Raw genomic sequence first — 23,969 nt, 5'->3', positions numbered from 1 at the left:
AACTGTTTGTTTTAACTTCAGTAGATCATTTTCTGAAAAATGTGAAATATAGCTAATTTCTTAAACAGACAGCAAAAAACTATTTCTTTTACTAACCAAAATTATACTGTACTGATATATCATACTTCACCTTCAACATCACTAATAATCAAATGCAAGCAGCCTAATCCTCTTCTGTTAACTCTAGGAAATGAACAGAGATTCTTACTCATGAATGAGTCTCCTTAAGTGACTCCATCAGAGAAAAGTCAGCTGTAGCTGAGTCTCTTTTAACCTAGCACAAAGGAAAACCTTTTGTAGCAAACCATGTCTAAACAAATAATTACAGCCTTCCTGTCCCACAGAAATCAAAAGAACACAGCTGGATACATCATCAGTCCTGGCCTGCAAAGTCTCTGATACCTTCATCCTCCCACTGCCAGAATTTATGTTTACCATATTTCTATTGCTGCAGCTGGCTGCATGAAATAGCTCAAGCAGTGAACTTTAAGTGGTAGTAACCTATACTCAGCTGAAAAGCCACAGCTGGGTCATCTATTTCCTATTGCAATTAATGAAGCTTTCACTTGGTCTAGTTGGCTGTCCTTACCTCTAAAACTGACATGGCAAAATCAGTTTGAAAAATCAGGCTGAAGCACTAGATTCTGGGACACAAGACAGCTGCCAAGTGAAGATTTCAGATTCCAGTACAAGGTAACATCTACCCAGCTACTTATTCACCACTTGCTTACTAAGTTCTTCGGGTCAACCACTATTTGCATTTCTTGGAAGGAAAGCACTCCAAAAAGATTTGAGTGAAGGTAACCAATGCAAAAATATCTAAGGATGGAATAAGGCAACACTTTCTATTTTTGGGGAGATGGAATAGGATAAAGTGAGGAAGAAATATATTAAGAAATAAAAGCAAACAGAAATTGGTAGAGGGGAGATGGGTCAGAAGGTTATTAAAAGGAGACGAGATGACAAACAGGCCAAAAAGCTGGAACAGAACAGATGGAGTGAGGACTATGGTGTAGGTCAGACTCCAAAGAGTGACTGCCAAGTCTGGGTCAGGAAATGCAGCACTGAAGGTTGAGCTGATTAAGCTACTCCTTAAGGCACAGAAAATAAAAACAAAAATAAAAACAGAGGAAATAAGTCTTTTTGGCATTAAAAACCCTCCAGATGGTAATACTATCCCCCTCCACCAAGATAAGGAATTCAAAATTTCCAATAAATAGAGATGATTTGACACATCTACTGCTGCCATTGCTGCCACTGAATTCCTTGGTCTTCTGTCCCAGGACTGCAAATCTCCACAGTTTTGTCTACAGGCTACTTGGCAACATAAGATAGGGCTTTGTGGTCATTTACAGTCAAGTTTGGGTTGACAGTTATCTTGGCAGGCGTGGATGAGCTTCTGCCTTCTATGAACCTTCATTTTTTCAGTCCATGCAAATCTTAGCTTAAAGCTTCCACAGTTGTCTGCAAAATACTTCACAGCATTATCAGCAAGTCATGTGCTTACACAAACTCGTTCATCATCAGGGGTCCACGACCACTTATTTTTTCCAGAGTAAGTCACCTTAACAGTAGTTAAACGTTTATCAGTACAAACTCATAAACATTCCACCTTCCCTAACTGCAAAAAGAAAGCAACTGCAAAAAAACCTAAAAATCCAAATGTCCAATAAACCAGACAAAATAAGTCATCTGTCAGTTCACAGATTTGACTAAAAACTTAGAAGAAGATCCTAGACCATTTAATCTTCTAGCAGAGATTACTCACCTTCATCCTAACCCCTCTAGGACAAGCTGTCATTTTAAAACCAGATAATAGTCTAAAAACTGACAAGTCATTGACATACAGCATGCTAACATTTGAAAAAGGTTGTTCATTTGACCTGTGTCATTGTTTAAGCTTTAGTCCTACTGTTCCACTAAGAGTGATGGGCACAATTCTCCCAGGGACCATGGGCTGCACAGAAAGGAACTTTTTTTCTACTCCTGCTACACAGCATTTGCAGCAGACAATAGGCTTTAGTGATGACATCTGGGCTGGGACTGTCCATACAAAAAAGCTTTGCAAGAGAACTGTGGGTTGCTTTAGGCAATGAAAGCCAAGATTTACATCATTTCCAAGAGTATAATTATTTCTACATACCTGTACTTTCTGTTTCAGATAATGAAGATAATGTTCTTGTTGAAAAATCAAAACATATTTGTATAAATAAAGGGCTAAGACTTCAAACCTAACAATATGTAGTATATAAAGCATTAACCTCATGGGTCTTTAATACTTTATCATCAAGGAAATCTAAAACTCAGCTGCTTCCACAGACTGCTTACACAATGAGTGGGAGAGCTGGCAGATTTGACCATGTCATCCCTTGATTTCTAATGCACACTAATAAATTACAAGTAAGCAAGCTATGTAACAAAAATGAGGAATCATGCAAGTGTAATGACAAACAGCAAAGAATCGACATTGTTTGGAATTTGGAAGTTACATTAAAAGACAAAATTGCTCACAAAATACATGTGTTCCCAGCTAAAAAAATTGAACTGTGTTTAAAGATTCTTTAATTATAGACACAGACAAATTTAGTGATGCTGCTTTCTCCATGAATTATCAAAATTCAATAAGGTAACATTTTTAGAGATCACAGAGTCACAGAATCTTAAGGGTTGGAAGGGACCTCGAAAGATCATCCAGTCCAATCTCCCTGCCAGAGCAGGACCACCTAGAGTAGGTCACACAGGAACTTGGTCAGGTGGGTTTGGAATGTCTCCAGAGAAGGAGACTCCACAATCCATCTGGGCAGCCCCTTCCAGTGCTCCCTCACCTCAACAGAGAAGAAGTTTTTCCTTGTGTTTCTTTGGCACCTCTTCTGTTGCAGCTTGTACCCGTTGTCCCTTTTCCTATCATTGGCCATCACTGAGAACAGCCTGGCTCCATCCTCCTGACAACCACCCACTATGTATTTGTAAATATAAATGAGGTCACCTCTCAGTCTCCAAGCTAAAGAGCCCCAGCTCCCTCAGCCTTTCATCAGAAGGGAGATGCTCCACTCCCTTCATCACCTTTGTGGCCCTGTGCTGAACTTTCTCCAGCAGTTCCCTGTCCTCCTTTAGCTGAGGGGCCCAGAACTGGACACAATATTCTAGATGTGGTCTCACAAGGGCAGAGTAGAGGGGGAAGAGAATCTCTGCCCATAGCCCTTCTAATATACATAAAATTGTAAAGACACAGCTTTTATTTCCAATATCCAGTACCAACAACAAATATTAGGCACAACAGTAAATCATAGCATCATAGAATGGTAGGGGTTGGAAGGGACCTTTAGACATCATCTAGTCCAACCCCCCTGCAGAAGCAGGTTCACCTAGATCAGGTCGCACAGGAACAATGCTGCCATACTTTATAATTGCACTTTAAAAGTGCATTTGATTTTGAAATAAATGGATTTTCAGATTAGAAAATAAACCAGTCAGTACTCTAATTCTGCTCTTAAACTCCCAAATCCATAACCCTAAGAACAACTTCATTATTGCACATACTATATACCACAGTACAAAGTTTACTGCTCTTTCAAGTAATTATTTCCACATTTTCACTGAAAATTACTAAACCCATGTAGACATTAGATTTTTCCTGGTATAATTACACATTTTAGCCATTTATTCTGGTATTAAATACAGCACTGAAACTCCTGACCTTTTTGAGCAATTTTCCTACAGTCCACCCAAGCCAGCAATGGCCAATGATGGCTTTCAATTTGGAACATTATGTCTTAACTTAGGTCATAGAAAAGAATGATGGAGGGAGGCTGTGAAGAGAGAGGCCTGCAATATTTACTTCTGTAAGGTCCAAATTGTGTCCTGGAAACATATTTCAAAAACTGAAGTTTCTCAAAACAGAAATAAGATGTGATGTTTGGTTCCAGCTGTGGTCATTCAGAGTTACACTTGATTCTTTACTTGACCCTAAGCAAAACCCAGCTGTGCTTTAAAAAAAGCTAAGACATACTCCAATAACTTTGATGAAACACATACTGACCAGTACAGAGTCAATCTGAATATGAGTGGACTTAGAAGCTAGAAGGAATTCCTTGTCTCCCTGCAGACCTTGCTGTGCTGCACACTGAGTTGGTAAATCCTGTCAAGACAATTGTCACTGATACAGAAGAAACTCAGCTTGCTCTTTCAGCTATACTAATGATGTATTCATCACTACGAGTGTAGTTGTTGCTATAGTTGCAGAGATGACTGAACACAGGAAAAAGATATTTTGGGCAAAGTAATACTATTTTTAAATAGTCCTCTTTCAGTATAGAGCAATGTATCAGAACAGTCTATTCTGACCATATATCATAGAAAAATCTGTGCATGATATTGTACATGAACATGAAGATGTAATCCCTACTTCAGTATTCTAATTAAGTGTTACAGGTATCACATTCATCAAGCTCACAGAAGAAATTAAATTAAAAAAATGTATTTTTGAGGTAAGATCAACAATAATTCTTAGTCTAGACAATATTCTTTTGAGAATACATTGTGATGAATACTATTCTTCTGAGTAGATACAGATTCAAAACATATTTTGAATGTATAATAATTTCCCTTGAACATTTACCAATGTTCCCTTGGATAAAACTTTAGATCAATACTAGCAGTATTACCTAAAAGTCCTTACATTTATCACAGGGCATACAAACAATTCTTAAATATTGATGTAAAGCTTCTTATTGAAAAATATTGCCAGATTTAAAGCCTCATTAAAAGTTTTCTGTAATATCATGAACATGTTTCCCTAAGTAACAGTGACAGTAAAAGTTGTTGAAAATCTGTACAAAAAGCAAACCTTAAAACCTATGATTACTTCAAACCCCAAATGAGGAAAATTGTAGTGTGCCCTGATTGCCACTTAAAAAAACCCCTCACCCTAAGAACCAAACAAAAGACCCCTAAACAACAACAAAATCATAGACTCATAGAATGGTAGGGTTGGAAGGGACCTTGAGAGATCATCTAGTCCAACCCCCCTGCAGAAGCAGGTCCACCTAGATCAGGTCACAAAATATCACAAAAAACTCCACAACAAGCCCAAATCCCAATAAATTAAAATCTTATAGATACTCTTACCTCCAAGAGGTTTTTAAGGTGGTAATAAACACATTAGAGTGAGAATTTATTGACTGAACTGCATTTGCAGCATAATAACCTCAAATGCAGGTTTCAATGTCCTTAAAATTTTACCTGGTACTGCAGACTTACTGTTAAATTCAAATATCTTCAAACTTTTCAAAAGTTTGAGAGAAGTAACAACCAACAACAGATAAGTAAAGAGACAACCATGCTTCACACTTTGAGATGCCTTGCTCTCTCCAACCGTGTGAGTCACCACTGTATCTGTTCCAAGGGTATATTCATCACTCTTTAAAAAAAGAAGCTAAACTCTCAGAGGCAAAGGAACCCTCAGAGAAAGAAAATGTCCTATACAACTGTAGTGCAAACCCTCAAAGAAATAAAATGTGCTACACAACTGTAGTGCAAACCAGCCATTGACTTTCACTCACTTTAAATGGGGGGAAATTAACTGATTAAAGAGGCCTACCTAAAACAACAGTATTTCACAACATGAGTTTGATAAAACCCAGGATATTACTACCCTTACCTGCTTTATTTTCCTACACATTTGATCTAATACATGCAGAAAATAGATAAATCATGTTTGAAATGATTAAAACAAGAGAAGAATGACTGCCTATGGGCTCTGCCCTGCCAGTAACTCCATCCTGCTGCTCTCTGTGGATCTCTGACTGCTGCATACAAGAATATTCTTCACAAAAAAATGAAGAAAACTGGCCAGATAACTGCTTCATTCCATAACTCACAAGTTATTCAAAGCCAGTGACAAAGACAAGGACAAAATGAAGAAATACTGTCCAAGCATTAATGCCAAAAGCAATTATTAGTCAATTATGAAACAAATTCCAGCCATGTATAATTTTTTTTTCCCCCCTCACCAACATATTTGATCCTTTCCTGCTGGGTAATAAGAAAGACAATGTCTTAAAGAGTTTATGCTCAGAGCTTTGAGAAAGGCAGACCAGTACATAGTACCATTTCATGGCTCACTTTTTAAAGTGCCACAGTGAGAAAGTGTTAAAATCCAATACATTGAACATACATGGACAACACAGAAATCTCCTCTAGACAGGAAAAAGTAGACCATTGAGCAAAATTGTCATTTCCTAGGGTTTGGGAAGCACAGGATGTTTTCAATAGTCATGTGCTGGTAGTTAGATTTAACTAGCATGAGATTCATTTACAGATCTGGTTTACCTAGCAATTTTTTAAGGAATCACAGAATCGTTTGGGCTGGAAGAGACCTTTAAGCTCATGGAGTGCAGCCTTTGTCCCAGCCCTATCAACCACTAGACCATTTCCCTAAGTGCAATATCCACCCATCTCTGAAACCCCTCCAGGGACAGGGACTCCAGCACCTCCCTGGGCAGCCCCTTCCAATGGCTGACAACCCTTGCAGCAAAGAAATTCCTCCTCACATCCAGCCTGAACCTCCCCTGGTGCAATGTGAGGACGTTTCCTCTTGTTCTATTGCTTGTTACTAGGGAGAACAGACCAACCCTGGCGTTGCTACAAGTTTCTTTCGGGTAGTTGTAAAAAGTAATAAGGTCTCCCCTGAGCCTTCTTTTCTCCAGGCTAAACAGCCCCAGATCTCTTAGCCCTTCCTTATAGGAGATGTGTTCCAAATCCTTTCCTAGCTTGGTAGCTGCTGCTGGATCCTCTCCAGCACCTCAGTGTCCTTTTTTAGAGAAAAGCTCAAAACTGGACACAGGATTCAAGGTGTGGCCTCACCAAAGCCAAGTCCAGAGGAATGATCACCTCCCTGCTCCTTCTGACAACACTGTTCCTGATCCAGGTCAGGATGCCATTGGCCTTCTTGGCACCCTGGGCACACTGCTGGTTCATGTTCACCCGCTGTCAATCAACACTGCCAGGTTCCCTCTCTGCCTGGCAGCTTTCCAGCCATCCCTTCCCAAGTCTGTAGTGCTACTGGGGTTGTTGCTGCCCAAGTGCAAGACCCTGATTATTAATAAAGACCTTAGAGTTGGCCCCAGCACTAAGCCCTGGGGGACACCACTCGTGACTGACCATCAACTGGATTTAACTCCATTGACCACAACTCTTTGGACCCGATCATCTAACCAGTTTTTCACCCACCAAAGTGTATGTCCATCCAAGTCAAGAACAGACAATTTCCCTAAGAGGACACTGTGGGAAACAGCATCAAATGCCTTACTAAAGTCAAGGTAGACAACACTCACAGCGTTTCCGTCATCCAACAAGTGAGTCACCTTGTCATTGAAGGTCTGTTTCCAATGGAATGTTACCAACCATGTTCCTCTTGTGGTTCTTAAGGGAGGACAAATAACCTGAAACTGTTTTTAAGATGTGTTCCTTTTGTTCTAGGGTGGTTTTTTTCTTTTATTTTGAGCCTAAAATTACGTGTCCTGGACAAACAGCCTTTTCCCCCTTGTGAAAAATTTGCTTCCAATTTACAATGTTTATCTTAAATAGACAATCCAAAAAATGCACTGGAAATACTGAGGAGTAATGGAAAAATTTACAGTGCTTTATCCACACAGACTTCTCACAGTATTGTAAAAGACTTAAAGTTTCTGAAGACTGCCAGTCTCTGGCAGGTTTTTTTTGAAAGTCCAGCTTATGCCTTATCTCTTTATTTACTTTTTAGTCACTCTTGGTTAGCTGAAACACCATTACTGATCCTCTTGGGGTAAGATTCATTACCTGCTACAGGCTCAAAAGAAATGACAAAAGCAAATGGAAGCCGACAATTTGATGTTCATTGTTCAGTGTTGATGAGACATGGGACTAATTCTAACAGCAGTGCTGAGAAAAACAGGTTCCTCTAGAAGAAAGTATTAACCAGGAGCCATTTCATCCACAGAAGAGAATAAAGGTATTTTACAGAACATTAGGATATGTCTATACTGAAGAAAATAAAAGACAAGGACTCATATATATATATATTTGCATGTCATATGCATTACTTCTGAAGACCTAGGACAGTATTTTCATAAGTAAAATGCAGAGACGTTAACTAGAATAGGCTCTTAGTAATCACTGCTGAACACAAAGTGGGAGTTCAAGCACAACTTATGATTCTTATACTATGGCCAAATGGGGACTGGGAATGAAAAGAACATTATATCCTTACCTGCAAAGGAGGACAGTGTAAACAACATAGCTCTCGGACATTCTCTTGAGTGCTGAGACATTTCAGACCTAAAGCTATTAACTTCTAACTTCAACATTACGAAACTGAAGAAGCTTTGCCAAAGTTTAGGTTTTAAATATGGGGAAATAGTAATTCAGAAGGACTAGGTAAGCCTAAAACCACTTTTCAGAGTATCCCAAACTATCAATCACTCCCCAAGCATCACTGAACATTCAGTTAGCAGAGAACTTGCTGGAAGCTCAAAAAGCTGAGAGAAAACCTATCCAAAGTTGCTTTGCTGCATTCAGTACCACAAAACAAACAACTGAAATTTGTGTTACCTTTCTTGAAGTGTAGATGTCAAAAAAAGGTTTGTTTCGAACACTGAATGGTTCCTGTGCTTTGTCAATAAGACCATTCTTCATCTTCTCATGCCGTGGAAATATAATCTCCTTCTCTATACACGCCAGTCGAACATTAAAATCACAGTCTCCAACAGGCTGTCCCTGTCAAGTTATAAAAAACAGTGTTAAAACCAAACACCGGATTATTTGAGCAGTCTAAGTTTTCCTTATGAGTCCATTATTTTACACAATACTTTAAATCATACAGATTCATAAAAATATTATCAAATTGCTACATGTTTTTGTCAAATACTTTGGGTTCAAGCATTTGTTTCAGAGCGTAGGAGGTTTAATTAAATCAAAGTTCACAGAAGAATGAAAATCTGTAATACATATTCAAGAATATATGAGTTCAACAACAGAATAACTTTGAAGTTAAGCAAAATAATTCAACTATTCCCTAAGTATAACTTTGGATATGGCAACTACATACTTTGCCACAGTTTTCCTCTGAAGTCATTTAGTTCATTTCGTTCATAGTACTTTTAATGGTGATGCAACAATGAGATTTACACAGTTAAGCAAACTCATTGCTTTAAATGTCCTCTATTCATGCCTTGAAAGAGGCATTAATTACACAAAGGTCTTCTTTTCTGTCTTAGAAAAGAGAAGAATATAGTTGCAGTTGGAGAATGTGCCAATAAACAGTGACTGCAAAAACCCGCATGATATGTGATGGCTCAGTCACAAAAAAAGTAGTAAAAGCCCTTTTTTAAGTCTCAGTAGTATACTCTGACCTTTCAAGACCTGAAATAAAACAGAAGCTTTACATTGCTCTTTATACATTTGGTGCATTGCACCAGATCAGACTGAGCATTCCAAATGCACATTTGTCAGATTAACAATTGCTCGTAACAGAGTTTATTATGTTTTGAGCATTAGATAGTGAGGAGGACACACTGTGGATGTTGTAAGAGAACACAAGTAACTGGTAACTTAGAAATTCTAGTTACAGTCACATCATCTTCATAGCAATGCGGCTTTGTTACGAGCAGAATGTAACACTTATTTACATGAGATCATCCCCCATTTGCCACTTCATTCTCACAAAGAACATATTTCAAAATACCCATCCCTTTCATGATCCACAAAGAATAAGCTTTGGCTTATTGAGCTTTGGCTTCAAAACCAGACTTTTTCAAAAGTTGAAAAGCAATGAGCACAGCAAACTGGGATGACACGGGACACTAATTATCAATCACAGCGGTAGAGGGGAGCAGAACCAGCAACCAGATACTTCTTGTACTAGACAGCTAGAAGAGAAATGGAAAAAGAATCTAAAAGGGAAAAAAAGCCCTGCTCTAATGTACATCAAAGAGAAACAGAACTAGTTGATCTGAAAGAATGCAAAGGAAATAAATGGCAAAATGACTTTCTGATGAAGCATACAAAGATAAGAGACAGAATGAGTAGTATCTGCACAGATATCTTTATCAGGCGGAAAACAGAATGCCAATTTCAGACCAATATAAGTTTAATTAGGTTCTTTCCAAATTCATCCTGGCTTTCACCAGAATCTTTTCCATTTTAGACTCCCAACAGGGCATTATGTTTCTCTTAGATTTCTTTCATTGCGACAGCTTAAAGACCTACACGTTGGTCCCATCCCACATGTAATTCACAACCACTTTTTATTAGGACTCAGCTTCAATGCATATGAGGAGAGGCAGCACAGAGGGCAAAGTGCATCCTGTACAAAACCAGTGCAAATGTGGGTGAAATGTCTGTTCTGGTCATTGATCCGTGCTTGTGAAGAAGAAGAAAGCCTATGTGGCTGTTAATTTTGTCATCAGCAGTGCCTTCCTTTCATACACGAAGGTGTTTTTAGTAAAGAGCCATTCAAAAATGAATGGAAAATAAAGAGTATGGAAAAATCCAAGGATCAGGAGAGTGGCTCACTATTCATTTGTTGCAGAACACAGCTGTGTGATCTACAGATTTTTAAGCATCACAGACAAAATCCTGGAGAATTGTTCTTTCCTTTTTCCTTCCCCCATGTACAACACACTTGAGAACTCATCTGTAACCGTGACTAAGCTTGTCCTGGTCTGTGTATCTAATTAAAACATAGGAAACGCATTTTGACCTCTGTAACAAGTAAGCAAAGAAGTGATTGAAGAATTCTTTCCTGGGAAATGTGTGTATGTATTTTTTATTATTTCAGTGAACACCACAAGCTGTTCTCTAGGTATGTTTCAGCAAGACTTAATGCATACGCTCCTTTACAGTAGCTTTTCCACTCAGACACATTTTATGAGTAAGCCTGAAAGAGCAAATGAGCTAATTAATGTTTCAAATATTTGAGCTTCCAATAAGCAGTAAAGTTTAGAGAGCTTCTTTACAATGATTCATTCAAACATGCTTTTGCACAGTGACTTAAATTTATTTCAATCTCTTAATAGTTAAATTAAAAGCTGGGATGACTTCATATGCACCACAAACCAGTTGAATCACTTTCTCTTCCTTTAAATAAACCTTTCGATTCTTCCATCTAATTATTTCCTGCAGCTCTGCCAATCATATATTTTCATTTCAAAGCTTGTTAAGCAGAAGAGTGTATTAGCACCAGGTTCCATGACATAAAGGTCAGAGCTAGGTTGACATAAGATTATATGATATGGGAAAACCCAAATAATGCTGTCAAGCAACTTCTTCATCAGTCAAGTAAACTAAGTAGTTAAAGAGCACTTCATTCCCATAAAAGCCCAGGACATCAGCAATAAGAAAATTAATATAACATTGAATTTAAAACAAGGACATATTGAATAAAAGCAATAGGGAGGAGGAGGGCTTTTGCCCTCCTGTAGGAGGAGAGCTTTTGCTTTGTTATTAGACACTTGCCATAATTACAAAAAATGTTGCTGATACACAGTGTATTTATCCCAGACAGCTCCAAACCTTCAAGGGGTAAAATCCTAGCTTTTAACACATAAATAGGAGGGTAACGTAGGCTGTAATAAATAATTTGCAGACCTTGATAAAAATAGGAAGAGATTCTTCAGTATATAAAGCACTCTAAAACCAAGACAGTGAGGCATGTATAATCTCAACCCAAACATCAAACATTAGGATGTTTTTAGGCAATATAGACATTTTATTAATTTAAGCATTCATATATTGAAATAACATCTCAAACATTTAACTTTTCACTTGTATGAGAAGGTTGAGAGCCATCACTGCCTGCCAGCATGGTTACTGGAGTGCATTATGTGATAATTCCTGTTCTAGACATTTTGAACCTAAAATAAATTTGTTAGCAAAGGGTAAATCAAAATTAACAAGTGGCATGTGTTTCCTGTCTATGCTAGGAAGTTACACTTCCCTCCTCCTTTTAATTAAAATGTATCCTAAAGCAAAATGTTGTTTAGACAAGTCTCAAGAGAGGAGTTGTCTGCTGAATCAACACCTCTTCTACAGGCAGCTGAATTCTCTTCACCTGTTAAAACCCTGTGAATTGCACTAAGAGGTCACAGCATGAAGTGGGCCTGCAATAGATGTGACACTTCAAAATGTTGCTTAGATTTTAAACACAATTCTCCACACATCCTCAAAACATAAAATGAGATTTCTACAGAGCTCTGAAACCCACCCAGGACTGAGCCAACTTCAGTATTTCAAGTTAACTTCCCAACAAAGCCCATACACAATAAGTCATGTAATAACTTAGTGTACCACAAGAGAAACATACGTTTTAAAATACTAAAAAGCAAGGGCTGCAGCTCATTTAACATTCACAGTCTTGAAGGGGCAGGGGAAGGCAATTTATGTGCTGAAACGAGCTAAAAAAAACATTACTACCAAAAAAAAGAAATCAGTCTTAATAACATTCCTCCAGATAGGTGCTGACAAACTGAATTTGGTCAAGTGTCAGGCTCTTCCCTTGCTGTAGCTCTTGTCCTCCTCTCAGTTCACAGAGATGTCCACGTTGAAGCTACCACCTCATGTCGATATGGCTACAAGGGCTGGTGAGTAACTCAAATCCCAGGTCATTAAATAAAGGAAGATATCAGGAATCACTGACCTGAGTGTAAGTGGATAACAAGATTTCTGCTACATATGCTGCTTAGGCCATTCTCTCTGCAAGGTGAAAGGTATCCCCGAGAAGGTACAATCACCCTCCAGTTTTGCCTCCCCTAACCTCCCTCTACAGTTGACCTTGTGGCTATAGCTCAGTAAAGTCAATGAGTTTTACATGGAAAGTCCTTTACCTAGATGGATGCAGTACAGATGGGGTATGCAGGTGTTAAATCTCTGTACTTTTGTACTTTCTCTTAGAACTTGATATTTATCTGGCTTTTTTTTCTATGCCGCTACAGTAAAAAGACAAATAATGTCTGGGCCTGAGCACACAGCTGATAACTAGCTTGGGCCAGGATAAACCGAGAGTATTTATTCTCTTCCTCCATGAGATATGGTTCAAAGTCTACCTGCCAGCAAAGTGTGCTCCATTTGCTTCCCCAGAGCAGTAACTTAGATATGAATAATTCAGCACATACACGCATATACGTTCCACACACGTCTTCACTTATTGAGCCGTAACGGAACACATGTCAAAACTGTCTTAGCTTTAATGATTTTTGAGAGAAGAATAAAGAATAAGCCCAGGCTGATATTCTACCCTGTGTTTAACATTATTATTGACAATTCAAGGCACTCACAGCTGACATCTGCATTTCCAACAAAAGCCCGTTATTAGCTCTCTCATCTTCTGAAGACCACGCAGTCTAATATTAAATATTAATGGCCTGGCACATACTTCTTCTGACCAGGGTTTTATAGATGCTGATATTTTTTTTTTTGATACCCACAGCTTTATGTAAAAACAATCTGAAGGTGCAGCTTCATTCTCCAAATAAGATCACTACTATCTTCAGTCACATAGAAGTTTTTTCATTTCCAACATGGTTTTCTTTTCAAAACAGGATTAAAAGTAAAGCAGTAGAGAAATTAAACATTCTGGAGAATTGTGGCTCAAGGTTTTCATTTCTAAAAGGCAAAAGGCAAGTCAGCCATTATAATCTGAAAAAATATTTTTAGATTATTGTTTTCTAACTTTCATCACTCAAATACTCAAAACAGACATGGTAATGGCAAGGAATTTAACAGTTTCAGAAGAGTTTATAAATTTATCTTGGCATCAACAAGGTAAAGCACGTAAAATATTGTTTCAATTGTAACAATTCAACCAACATGCTGCAGGAACATAATTACTATTTATAAGTTGTCAGCTTATACCATGGAATATCACTTTGATTTACCACAGAATGAAAATGGTGTAGGAATCAGACCTACTAAAAAGACTGCTTAAGACATGTATTAAATTATTTGTATTTCCTTTAAAAAAATGACTGAAAATAAATTCAAATATGTATGAAACAACAAAGAAGTTTGTAGCCCATGCATAAACATCAAGGCCTAACAGAACATACAAATATAGCTCCTCACTTTCTTTTTTATTAGCAAACATAACTTAAATGAAACAGCAGGACTGTCAAAACTGTGACTAAACAGATAAGATCAAAACAGGAGAAAACTAGACTGTACTACAAACATTGCTCCCTTCCTCATTTTTCTCCTTGGATTGCTCAAAACAGAAGACAAATATTCTAGATAAAAACCATAAAACCTTGTAACTACAAGTAGGTGAGAAGTTTGCTTCACCAGTGTAAAGGTAACGTATATAAGGCAGAATATTTACGATTAGCTGAAGTGACTGGATCATGATTCTCACCATTAACGTTGTGCAACAAAGAGGCAGCCACAGAAACAGGCATGTACCATGGATGAACACCTGAACCTGGTTTCTTTTGAAAACAAAGCTCCAGTTGGGCACAAAAAGCTTAGTAGCTGCTATTTTGGGAGCACAGACAACTCGGTCCAATTCATTGTTTGATTTCATGTACAGTGGCTTCATTTAGAATCTTGATAATCCTTATAAATCCTTCTGAGTCTTGAAAAATAGAAATCAATAAGGGCATTTTACTGGGATGTAAATGGCTCAAACCAAAAGGAATTATGATCTGTCTAGACTGACTGCCTCCCCTCAAGTAATCTGAGAAGTACATGAACTTTCCATTTTAATTACAGAAGTCAGAATTCTAATAATCCACAACTACAAAAAAAGAGATTCACCACCATCACCATCATCAGATATTCACACACACACACAAAAAAGGTTGCACGTGGTTCTCCCAGGGGAATATCAATGTAAATAATTCATTTTGCTCTGAATATAACTCTATCTGCAAAGTCAAATATCCAACACAGGGCTTTACTGTTTCTGGCTTTTCCAATTATTCTTCCTAATACTTTTGTTGCATGTAGTATGGAGGCATCCTTACCTTAATTGCAACAGATACTGGATGGTCCAGTTAATACTTTCTCATCCTGCTCTCCTCACACTCTTTTCCTTTCCACCAGCCATTCACAGTGACTCTTCACAAGAACAGCTATTGTTGGGTTTTTACAGGGCTGTTTGTATTATGAAGAATTATCACTCCAGGCATTTAAAGAACCATGGTAAAATTCCTATATCTTAAAGACATTATTCAGGGCATTTCATACTTGAAAAGACTGTGACACTGATTTTCCAGAATATAATCACTTCACAGTATTTAAAATAAGATGGAATGGTAGACTATGGTTAAAGTCTCCTAAAAACTAGGAAAAAAACAGTAACAATCAGTGGTGACTCAAATATTATCCTAGAAAAGGAACCACCTACCTTTTCTAAACCACGATAGAACTAAAAGTTAAATATCTCCTTTTAACAGATGTTATACCCCCAAAGACTTGTAGAAGATCAGCACACAACGATTCAGCGTGCAAAGATAAGTAGTTCACTGTGTGCACGGTTAGTACATAAGATATACTGATTAACTACTATTATATTTCAAAAGAAAAGTGGTATCTTTGTTTCTATTACTTTGAAATAAGAGAAATATTCTAAAAAGGATGAAAATATTCTAAAAAATATGGCCTTCACATTCTCTCCTAAACCATAACAGTCTCTCAGGTTATTCAAACACATCAGCCATGGAAAAGTAAATATTAAGAGAGGTTCTGCTTTCACCTCCAGAAAACCTATCCAGATGATATAGTTATTTTAGATTTGGTATATCCTTCTGATTAAATATGATTATTTTTTTCTTTAAGGTTTTTTTTCCATAGAAACAGGAAAATATGGGAAGGCAAGAGACAAGGAGAAAGCTGAAAATATGAATTATGGCTGGATTAATTGTAGAAAAAAAGGAATTAAAACTAAGTTAGGGAAGTAAGACATGACAACATTTGAACAGTCCCACTGGTTCCATATGAATCTATTCTCTATCTTGCCCACAGTTTTTCCCATTTTGAAATACACTGGACAAAAAAGCTCTGTGTTAGACTTCATTCCCAGTATCTAGGAAACTGGACACGATACTGCAACTGTAAAGTTTTTCACACTTTGTACTTCGGTTCTGATCACTGTCACATTCTTGAGAGATCCGAGTATTTGCCCAAGACAGAAGTTGGGTTTATGTTCATTTGGCAGTTCTTATGAAAATGACTGTTATAAAGCATAAGCTGAAGGAGAAAGTTTTACAATTGGATGTTACAGTATCTAGCACAACTGATGAAAAGATGAAAAAAATATTGTAAATATGTGAGGCTTTTTAAAGCTGAAAGTGTGAAAGTGGTAGAGAACCGTTCAGTAAAAGTACTAAGAAAAGCACTTTAAAGAGACCTTCTAAGAACAAAAAAATTATGTGGGGACTTGATTTTCTAAATTGTATATGGTTTGAAATATTTTCAAGTTATTACTGCTGAAGAGCAGCTCTACAGAGAGAGACCTGGGAGTCCTGATTGATAATAAGCTAAATATGAGCCAGCAATATGCCCTCGTGGCCAAGAAGGCCAATGGCAGCCTGGGATGCATCAAGAAGAGTGTGGGCAGCAGGTCAAGGGAGGTTCTTCTCCCCCTCTACTCTGCCTTGGTGAGGCCTCATCTGGAGTCCTGTGTCCAGTTCTGGGCTCCTCAGCTCAAGAGGGACAGGGAAGTGCTGGAGAGAGTCCAGCACAGGGTCACCAAGATGATAAGAGGTATAGAACATCTTTCATATAAGGAAAGGCTGCGGGAACTGGGGTTGTTTAGTCTGGAGGAGATTGTGAGGAGATCTCATTAACATTTATAAATATCTAAAGGGTGGGTGTCAGGAGGTTGGGACATCTCTTTGTTCTATGGTGTCTAGCAACAGGACAAGGGATAATGGGATGAAGCTGGAACACAAAAAAAAGTTCCACTTAAATATAAGAAAAAACTATTTCCCTGTGAGGTGAGTGAGCCCTGGCACAGGCTGCCCAGGGGGGTTGTGGAGTCTCCTTTCCTGGAGGTCTTCAAGACCCGCCTGTATCTATGTGACCTGATCTAGGTGAATCTGCTTCTGCAGGAGGATTGGACTAGATGATCTCTAAAGGTCCCTTATAACTCCCACCATTCTATGATTCTATGATTTGCACTTACAATGCAACTTAAACTTTCATGTCTCACTTTCTGCAGCAAATGTCATGATCTGCTGAAAACTTGTCACACAGTAAGCATCATAGAATCATAGGATGGTAGGGTTGGGACCTTTAGAGATCATCTAGTCTAATCACCAAGAGTTGAGTAAAAGCTACAGAACCTGAACACCTGAAAAACAGAAAGGAGATCATATCATGGCAACTTGTAAAGGTGCTCTTAAAAGTGCTACTTGTATCTTGCCCCCAGCAGCAACACTTTGGGTCTCCATCTCACAATTATAGAAGTGATAATCTGCCATTCAAAAAAGTTCTCATGAGATATGCTTCATGTTCAGATATCAAAAAACTTACCTTTGGGGAATAAAACAAGACATGAAAAATATTATACACTCCCTTTGCTTTTATTTAATATTCTATTAAGTATGCTTTACTTTGGAAAATGTGGAAAACAAGCCACCTTCTCTGCAATCTATAGTGTCCCCTGGGTTAGAAAAAGCAGAATCTAACTTGCAGCTGCAAGGGAAAGTAGGAAATCAGATGCATTTTTCTCAAAAGCTACCCAGCAAGTTAGATAGTCAGCCTTCAAACTAAGTACAACGCTACAGAATGCTCTCCAACAATGAAGTACATGAAAACACCGAAGACATCCTGGTCAGCATATATTAATTATCACTCTTCAATAATAACTGACTTTTTGTAGGCATCATAGGAAAGAAGAGTTTTAAAAAGAGGGATGTAAAAATACATTAAAATGCTGCTTTTCAGTAGCATATGCACCACAATCAAGCACAAGGAGCAATAGGGAAGAAAGCACAAAATACCTGTTTGGAAGTTTACTGAATAGGTAAGGACACTTGAAAATTTTGCTCCTCACACATAAAAGGCAGGTTTTCAATAATGAATAAAAGATGATCAACAGGGAAGGGGAATAAGGCAAGAAAGACTTTGAAAATGACAGCTAGCTACGATGCATTCCTGTCCGCATACCTCCACAGATGCAAAAGCTTATGCAGCACCACTTCCTTCTATGTTGATTCTCTCTCTCAAAAGCTATCCTAGCCCATAATTTTTGGTCCTCCCTATTCTGTAATGTCACCTTATATAGCCAAAAAATATCAAAACACATTACCTGGCTGAGCTGTCCCTGCTTGCAATAAACCACATTGTAAATATGAGAGTAGAAGGACAAAGCAATCTTAATTCATCTGTCCCAGTGTAACACCAGAAAGCAACATGAGACACGACTGAGTAGATGCTCTGTATTTCATTCCATAGAATGGAAGGGGTTGGAAGGGACCTTTAGAGATCATTTGGTCCAATCCCCCTGCCAAAGCAGGTCCACCTGACACCTCTGAGCCATAATAGAAAGAAATGATACATACAGATTTTGAGACCATAAGACACAGTGAGAATACTGCTACAAACACTTGGGCACTTGGTAGGTATATCTGTGCAAGAAATAACAGAAAGGGTGCAAGAATAAACATGTGCAGCAAGGCATCTTCATTTTCCCGACTCCTATTAGCAACAAAAGCATTTTAAATCTGTATTTTGAGGTGGTAAAATCTGGGAAGTGTTGGGGCCTGGGCTATAATGAATGTTATGGAGTCAGTCAGAAACGAAGAAAGTCTGCAGTTTGTCTTTGAATTGCCTTCTACAGCAAAAAAGGACAGAAAGGAATGCCTATGTGATAGCAAGTTTGAGCAAGGGGAAAACCGAAACAGCAGACTGTAACAGAAACAAGGTCAAAGCAAGAAGATAGGACAGGACATTAAACTAAGCATTGTTAGAAGACTGAATAGAGCATTCAATTTAGCATTATATGATTGATTGTACTTGACTAATAAATTGTAACATATGTAACTAACAATAACATAAAGTTAACTAAATGTAAGGTAAGCATAACCATAGTGTGAGAGAAAACTAACTGAAGGCTGAACAGCTGGGGTGATATTTTAGACACAATAAGGCTGATGTTTTAAGCACAATAAGGATGGTGTTTTTACACAATGAGGTTGGTGTTTAAGTTGTTACAAAAGTGAAACTTTGAGGCCTTATGCATAGCACGTGATGCTTACTATTAACTTTTTGCCATGAATTGTAGCACGTTACAGCATTTGAAAAAGGTATATAGGTGATGATTATGTGACAATAAATTGGAGCTGATGCACATCATATTGGTGTCTGGTCACTCCCGTTTCGCGCAACAAAGAAGAAGAAGAACCCCTGCACAAAGAAAAAGAACCCTGCAGGGAAGTAACTCCAGAATTAAAAGTAAGAGGAGAAGGACGACTGGCAGACAGATGTATTTGTAAACAGAAAAGATGCAATTCAATAGTTGCATTTCTGAGTTATGCCCTCAACATTTCAACAGTAAATCTTTTAAGGTAAGATTAATAGGCTAAAAAATGAGAGACAGTGTGTACTGAGAGCTTAACATCACTTGAAAATTACATTTGTACCAGAAAAGTCTGACGTGGTGATATTTTACAGAACTGTAAACCAAAAATTTTTCATGCAGGAACTCGATGAGCACATTGGCTGTTGGCAGGATTTTTGAGCAGCACACCTGCTTACCATGACAAATTTTATCTAATAGCTACAGCACTGTTATGCATAATGACAGCCAAAGAAATCTTGATCCTGACTTATTTCAATGCACAGAATATTAGGAAATTTAATCCAAATTCTAGCTCCTTTCTAAACATTAAAATAATTACTCCTTTTCAAGCACGCAAATCTATTCTTACCATTGCAATCTGGTCTCATGAACACTTGGCTAGAGTTTAAAAATTTAAAGGCCACAGGTTTAGAAATCAAAAGGAAAGTACTATTCATTTGCAGCATCTTTGCTAAGAATTCATTAATTAGATCCCACATTATGCCGGTGTTACTTTTTATTACTTAACTAATGTAAAAACCAATGGTTTAAGTTTAGTGTCTATATATTTACATGTAGCTATTACAGAATCAGAGACTCTCAACGGCTGGAAGGGTCTTTGAAAGATCATCCAGTCCAACACCCCTGCCAGAGCAGGACCACCTAGAGTAAGTCACACAGGAACTTGTCCAGGTGGGTCTGAATATCTCCAGAGAAGGAGACTCCACAATTTATCAGGCAGCCTGTGCCAGTGCTCCCTCACCTTCACGTGGAAAAAATTCTTCCTTGTATTTCTTTGAAACCTCTTGTGTTCCAGTTTACACTCATTGCCCCTTGTCCTATCATTGGCCATCACTGAGAACAGGCTGGCTCCATCCTTCTGACACACACCCTTTATGTATTTGTAAACATGAATGAGGTCACCTCTCAGTGTCCTCCAAGCTGAAGAGCCCCAGCTCCCTCAGCCTTTCATCAGAAGGGAGATGCTCAACTCCCTTCATCACCTTTGTGGCCCTGCACTGAACTCTCTCCAGCAGCTGCCTGTCCTTCTTGAACTGAGGGGCCCAGAACTGGACGCTATATTCCAGATGTGGTCTCATGAGAGCAGAATAGAGGGGGAGGGGAACCTCTCTGAACCTACAGCCCACAGTCCTTCTAATCAACCTCAGGATGCCATTGGCCTTCTTGCCTACAAGTGCACATTGCTGGCTCATGCTCATCCAGCTGCCCACCAACACCCTCAGGTCCCTTTCCCCTACACTACTGTCTAACAGTTCATTCCCCAACCTGTACTGGTACATGGGGTTCTTCTCTCCCAGATGCAACACTCTACATTTGTTCCTGTTGAATTTCATTAGATTTCTCCCTGTCCAACCATCCAACCTGTCCAGGTCTGGCTGAATGGCAGCACAGCCTTCTAGTGTGGCAGCCACTGCCCCCAGTTTAGTATCATCAGCAAACTTGCTGACAGTGCCTCTGTTCCCTCATCAAGGTCATTAATGAATAGATTGAATGGTACCGGTCCCAGCACCAACCCCTGAGAAACTCCACTAGATACAGGTCTCCAACTAGACCCTGCCCCATTGATCACCACTCTCTGCCTTCTTCCCTTCGCTAATTAACTATCCACCTTACTACTGGATCATCCAGCCCACATCTTCTCAGTTTTGCTGCCAGGATACAATCTTAGAAAAAGTCTCCCAAAGCAAAGTTTCTCAGGGAAACAGTCTCAAAGATGACTGGAGAAGGAAGTCATGTTCTTTGTGGATTGTTTCTGATGAACAGATTTCCCTGTACTTGCTTCTGGCACTGCTAATTATTCTACTGTCAGCTCCCTCTGTTACACCAGAATTACCTACCAAATTTGAACTTTTTGCTCCCTATTCAGGTGAAAGAGGTAGTGCTATTCAGCTGCAGTTACTGTAGTAATGAACTCAACTACACGAAGACACAAATTGGGAAGCTGAAAAGTAATAGGCATTTAGAAGGTTTAGCTCTGTACTCATTAAGACTAAACACCATAAGGGATGTTGGGTGCCTTTAGTCTTTTACGTTCAGAAGCACACGAAAAATCCAGGCTTTCAGTGACTTAAATGTGGACAAAACCCAAACTCAATTAGAATTCTGAAAGCTAAATACATGCCTTTTCAAGAAATCATTTGTCATTTTGCAATGAGAACATTCTTCTTTTTAAAAAAATTAATGCATTTAGGTTGGAAGAAAAGATAAACTGTGTTAAAAATTATTTCTTCCTCTTGAAGCATTTCACATGTCAAATGTGACTTGGTACAATGATATCTTTCCCCTGTTGGTGCCATCTTCCCCATAGACAAGCAACAATGTCATATGAGTTTTCATGCTTCTTGGATCTTTTTACCCTCCACAACAGAATTCTGCTCTATGTCATGATGTATTACTATTTTATATACCATCTTATTCCTTCTACTTTTCCATGTAAGGAGTTTTCATGTCATCTACCCTAACTAAGCCCCTAAAAGCACATTATTAACAAAATATCGGACATTTCTGTAGAAGCTGACTGTCCACTGCTTGAGGGCAAGAAGGATCTTCAGAGGGACCTGGACAGGCTGGAGTGATGGGCTGAGGCCAATCACATGAGGTTCAACAAGACCAAGGGCCAGGTCCTGCACATGGGCTACAACCCCAGGCGGCACTACAGGCTTGGGACAGAGGGGCTGGAAAGCTGCCCAGAGGAAAAGGACCTGGGGATGTTAATCAACAGCCAGATGAATGTGAGTCAGCAGTGTGCCCAGGTAGCCAAGAAGGCCAATGACAGCCTGGCTTCTATCAGAAACAGTGTGACAATCAAGACCGAGGAGGTGATGGTCCCTCTGTTCTCAGCTCTGGTGAGGCTGCACCTCAAATACTGTGTCCACTTCTGGGACCTTCACTACAAGAAAGACATTGAGGTTCTTGAGTGTGTCCAGAGACACGCAATGAAGCTGGGGAACGGTATGAAAAACAGGCCTTATGAGGAGCAGCCGAAGGAGCTGGGGATGTCTAGGCCTAGAGAAGAGGAGGCTGAGAGAAGATATAACCTCTCTCTACAAATACCTGAAGGGGAGTTGTAGTGAGTAAGGGTCAATCTCTTATCTTCAGTAATGAATGACAGGACATGAGGAAATAGGCTCAAGTTGTGCCAGGGGAGGTTTATATTGGACAATAGGAAGAACTTTTTCACTGGCAGGGTTATTAAGCATTGGAAGAGGCTGCCCTGGGAGGTGGTGGAGTCTGCAGCCTTACAGATATTCAAAAGACACATAGATGAGGTGCTGAGGGACATGGCTTAGTTTAGTAATGGGTCTGGTAGTGTGAGGTTAGTGGTTGGACTTGATGATCTAAAAGGTCTTTTCCAACTGTAATGACTCTATGATTCAATGAACCCTAAGTCTGTGAACTAGGAGACACTCTGGGTACACCTACGCTGCTGAAACAAAAGAGCAAATGCCTCGTCTCTTCCCTTGAAGTGACCGTCTGTCCAACCATATTCACAGTCTCACTCTCCAAAAGGGGATGATGACATCTTGGACATCTGATAAGAAAAGTGCCATAGCAATATTAAACTTTAAACTATTCTTGAGAACTGTTCAATAGCACTGTAGCCAGCCAGGGCCAAAACTGTAGCAGGGACTATTTTACTTAAAAAGAGGCTAGATTGCACAGATTCACTTATTAGTATACAAGTATACAGCCCATCAGAATGGGATCTGAGAGATGATTTTAAACACTTTGAGTTGCTCTTTATAGAAAGAAACAAAGCAGAGAAGAAAAAGCAGGGATTGCTCTGGGTTTCCTCAAAGATTTGAGGTCAGAAGGTCTCACTAGCATTTAGCTTCCTTTCTAGGAATTTGATTTGAGCATGTCAGATGAAAGAGACAGCAGTGTTATATTTTGAGTTGCTATTAATAACAATCCACATCATGATTCAGACTGAATCCAAATGACAATTTAGGAAAAAAACCACTTTTTTTTTAATCTCATGAAGAAACATTTGTTTTTCCTGACACAGGCATCTCTCTTTTAACACAATGGGATGTGTTACCATAAGCTTCCAGAAACTACATGTCACAGAAACAGTGATTAAGAGACTGACTTTTGCAGTAGCTGCACATAATAAGCATCAGAATCCAATACAAAACTTACCATGCAAAAAGACAGCCAAGATTGATCATTTCAGTGTTTTGCCCAAGAATGCCAGTAGAGGTCTTTCAACCACTGAAATTCAATTTTCATTTTTCCTTCTTCCTGAGCCTTTTCTTGAGCAGACATCTAGAGCCAAGTACACACTACATATTTCAATCTCAATTATCTTAAGTTTCCTTTGGTGCTTTCTAGAAGGCTGCTATAGCTCGTTCCTGATACACCACAGCAAAATCAAAAAGCTAAGTAGCAATAGGCCCCACTGATAACAACA

At 38.8% G+C, this 23,969-nt stretch overlaps 1 protein-coding gene across 4 annotated transcripts in view; it reads right to left on the bottom strand.

Moving 5' to 3' along the window:
* RNGTT (RNA guanylyltransferase and 5'-phosphatase) overlaps positions 1-23,969 on the bottom strand; it is a 195,589-nt gene that overhangs the window by 109,271 nt on the left and 62,349 nt on the right. For all 4 annotated transcript variants that reach the window (XM_061989754.1, XM_061989755.1, XM_061989756.1 and 1 more), the window contains exon 11: positions 8,590-8,754. In XM_061989754.1, the coding sequence (XP_061845738.1) occupies positions 8,590-8,754 (165 nt within the window). The remainder of the gene's footprint in view (positions 1-8,589; positions 8,755-23,969) is intronic.

Source organism: Colius striatus, chromosome 2 (assembly GCF_028858725.1).
Source record: "Colius striatus isolate bColStr4 chromosome 2, bColStr4.1.hap1, whole genome shotgun sequence".
In the NCBI taxonomy this organism is placed as follows: Eukaryota; Metazoa; Chordata; class Aves; order Coliiformes; family Coliidae; genus Colius; species Colius striatus.
Note: the sequence above shows the minus strand (reverse complement) of the source record. Positions and strands in the feature narration are given on the sequence as shown.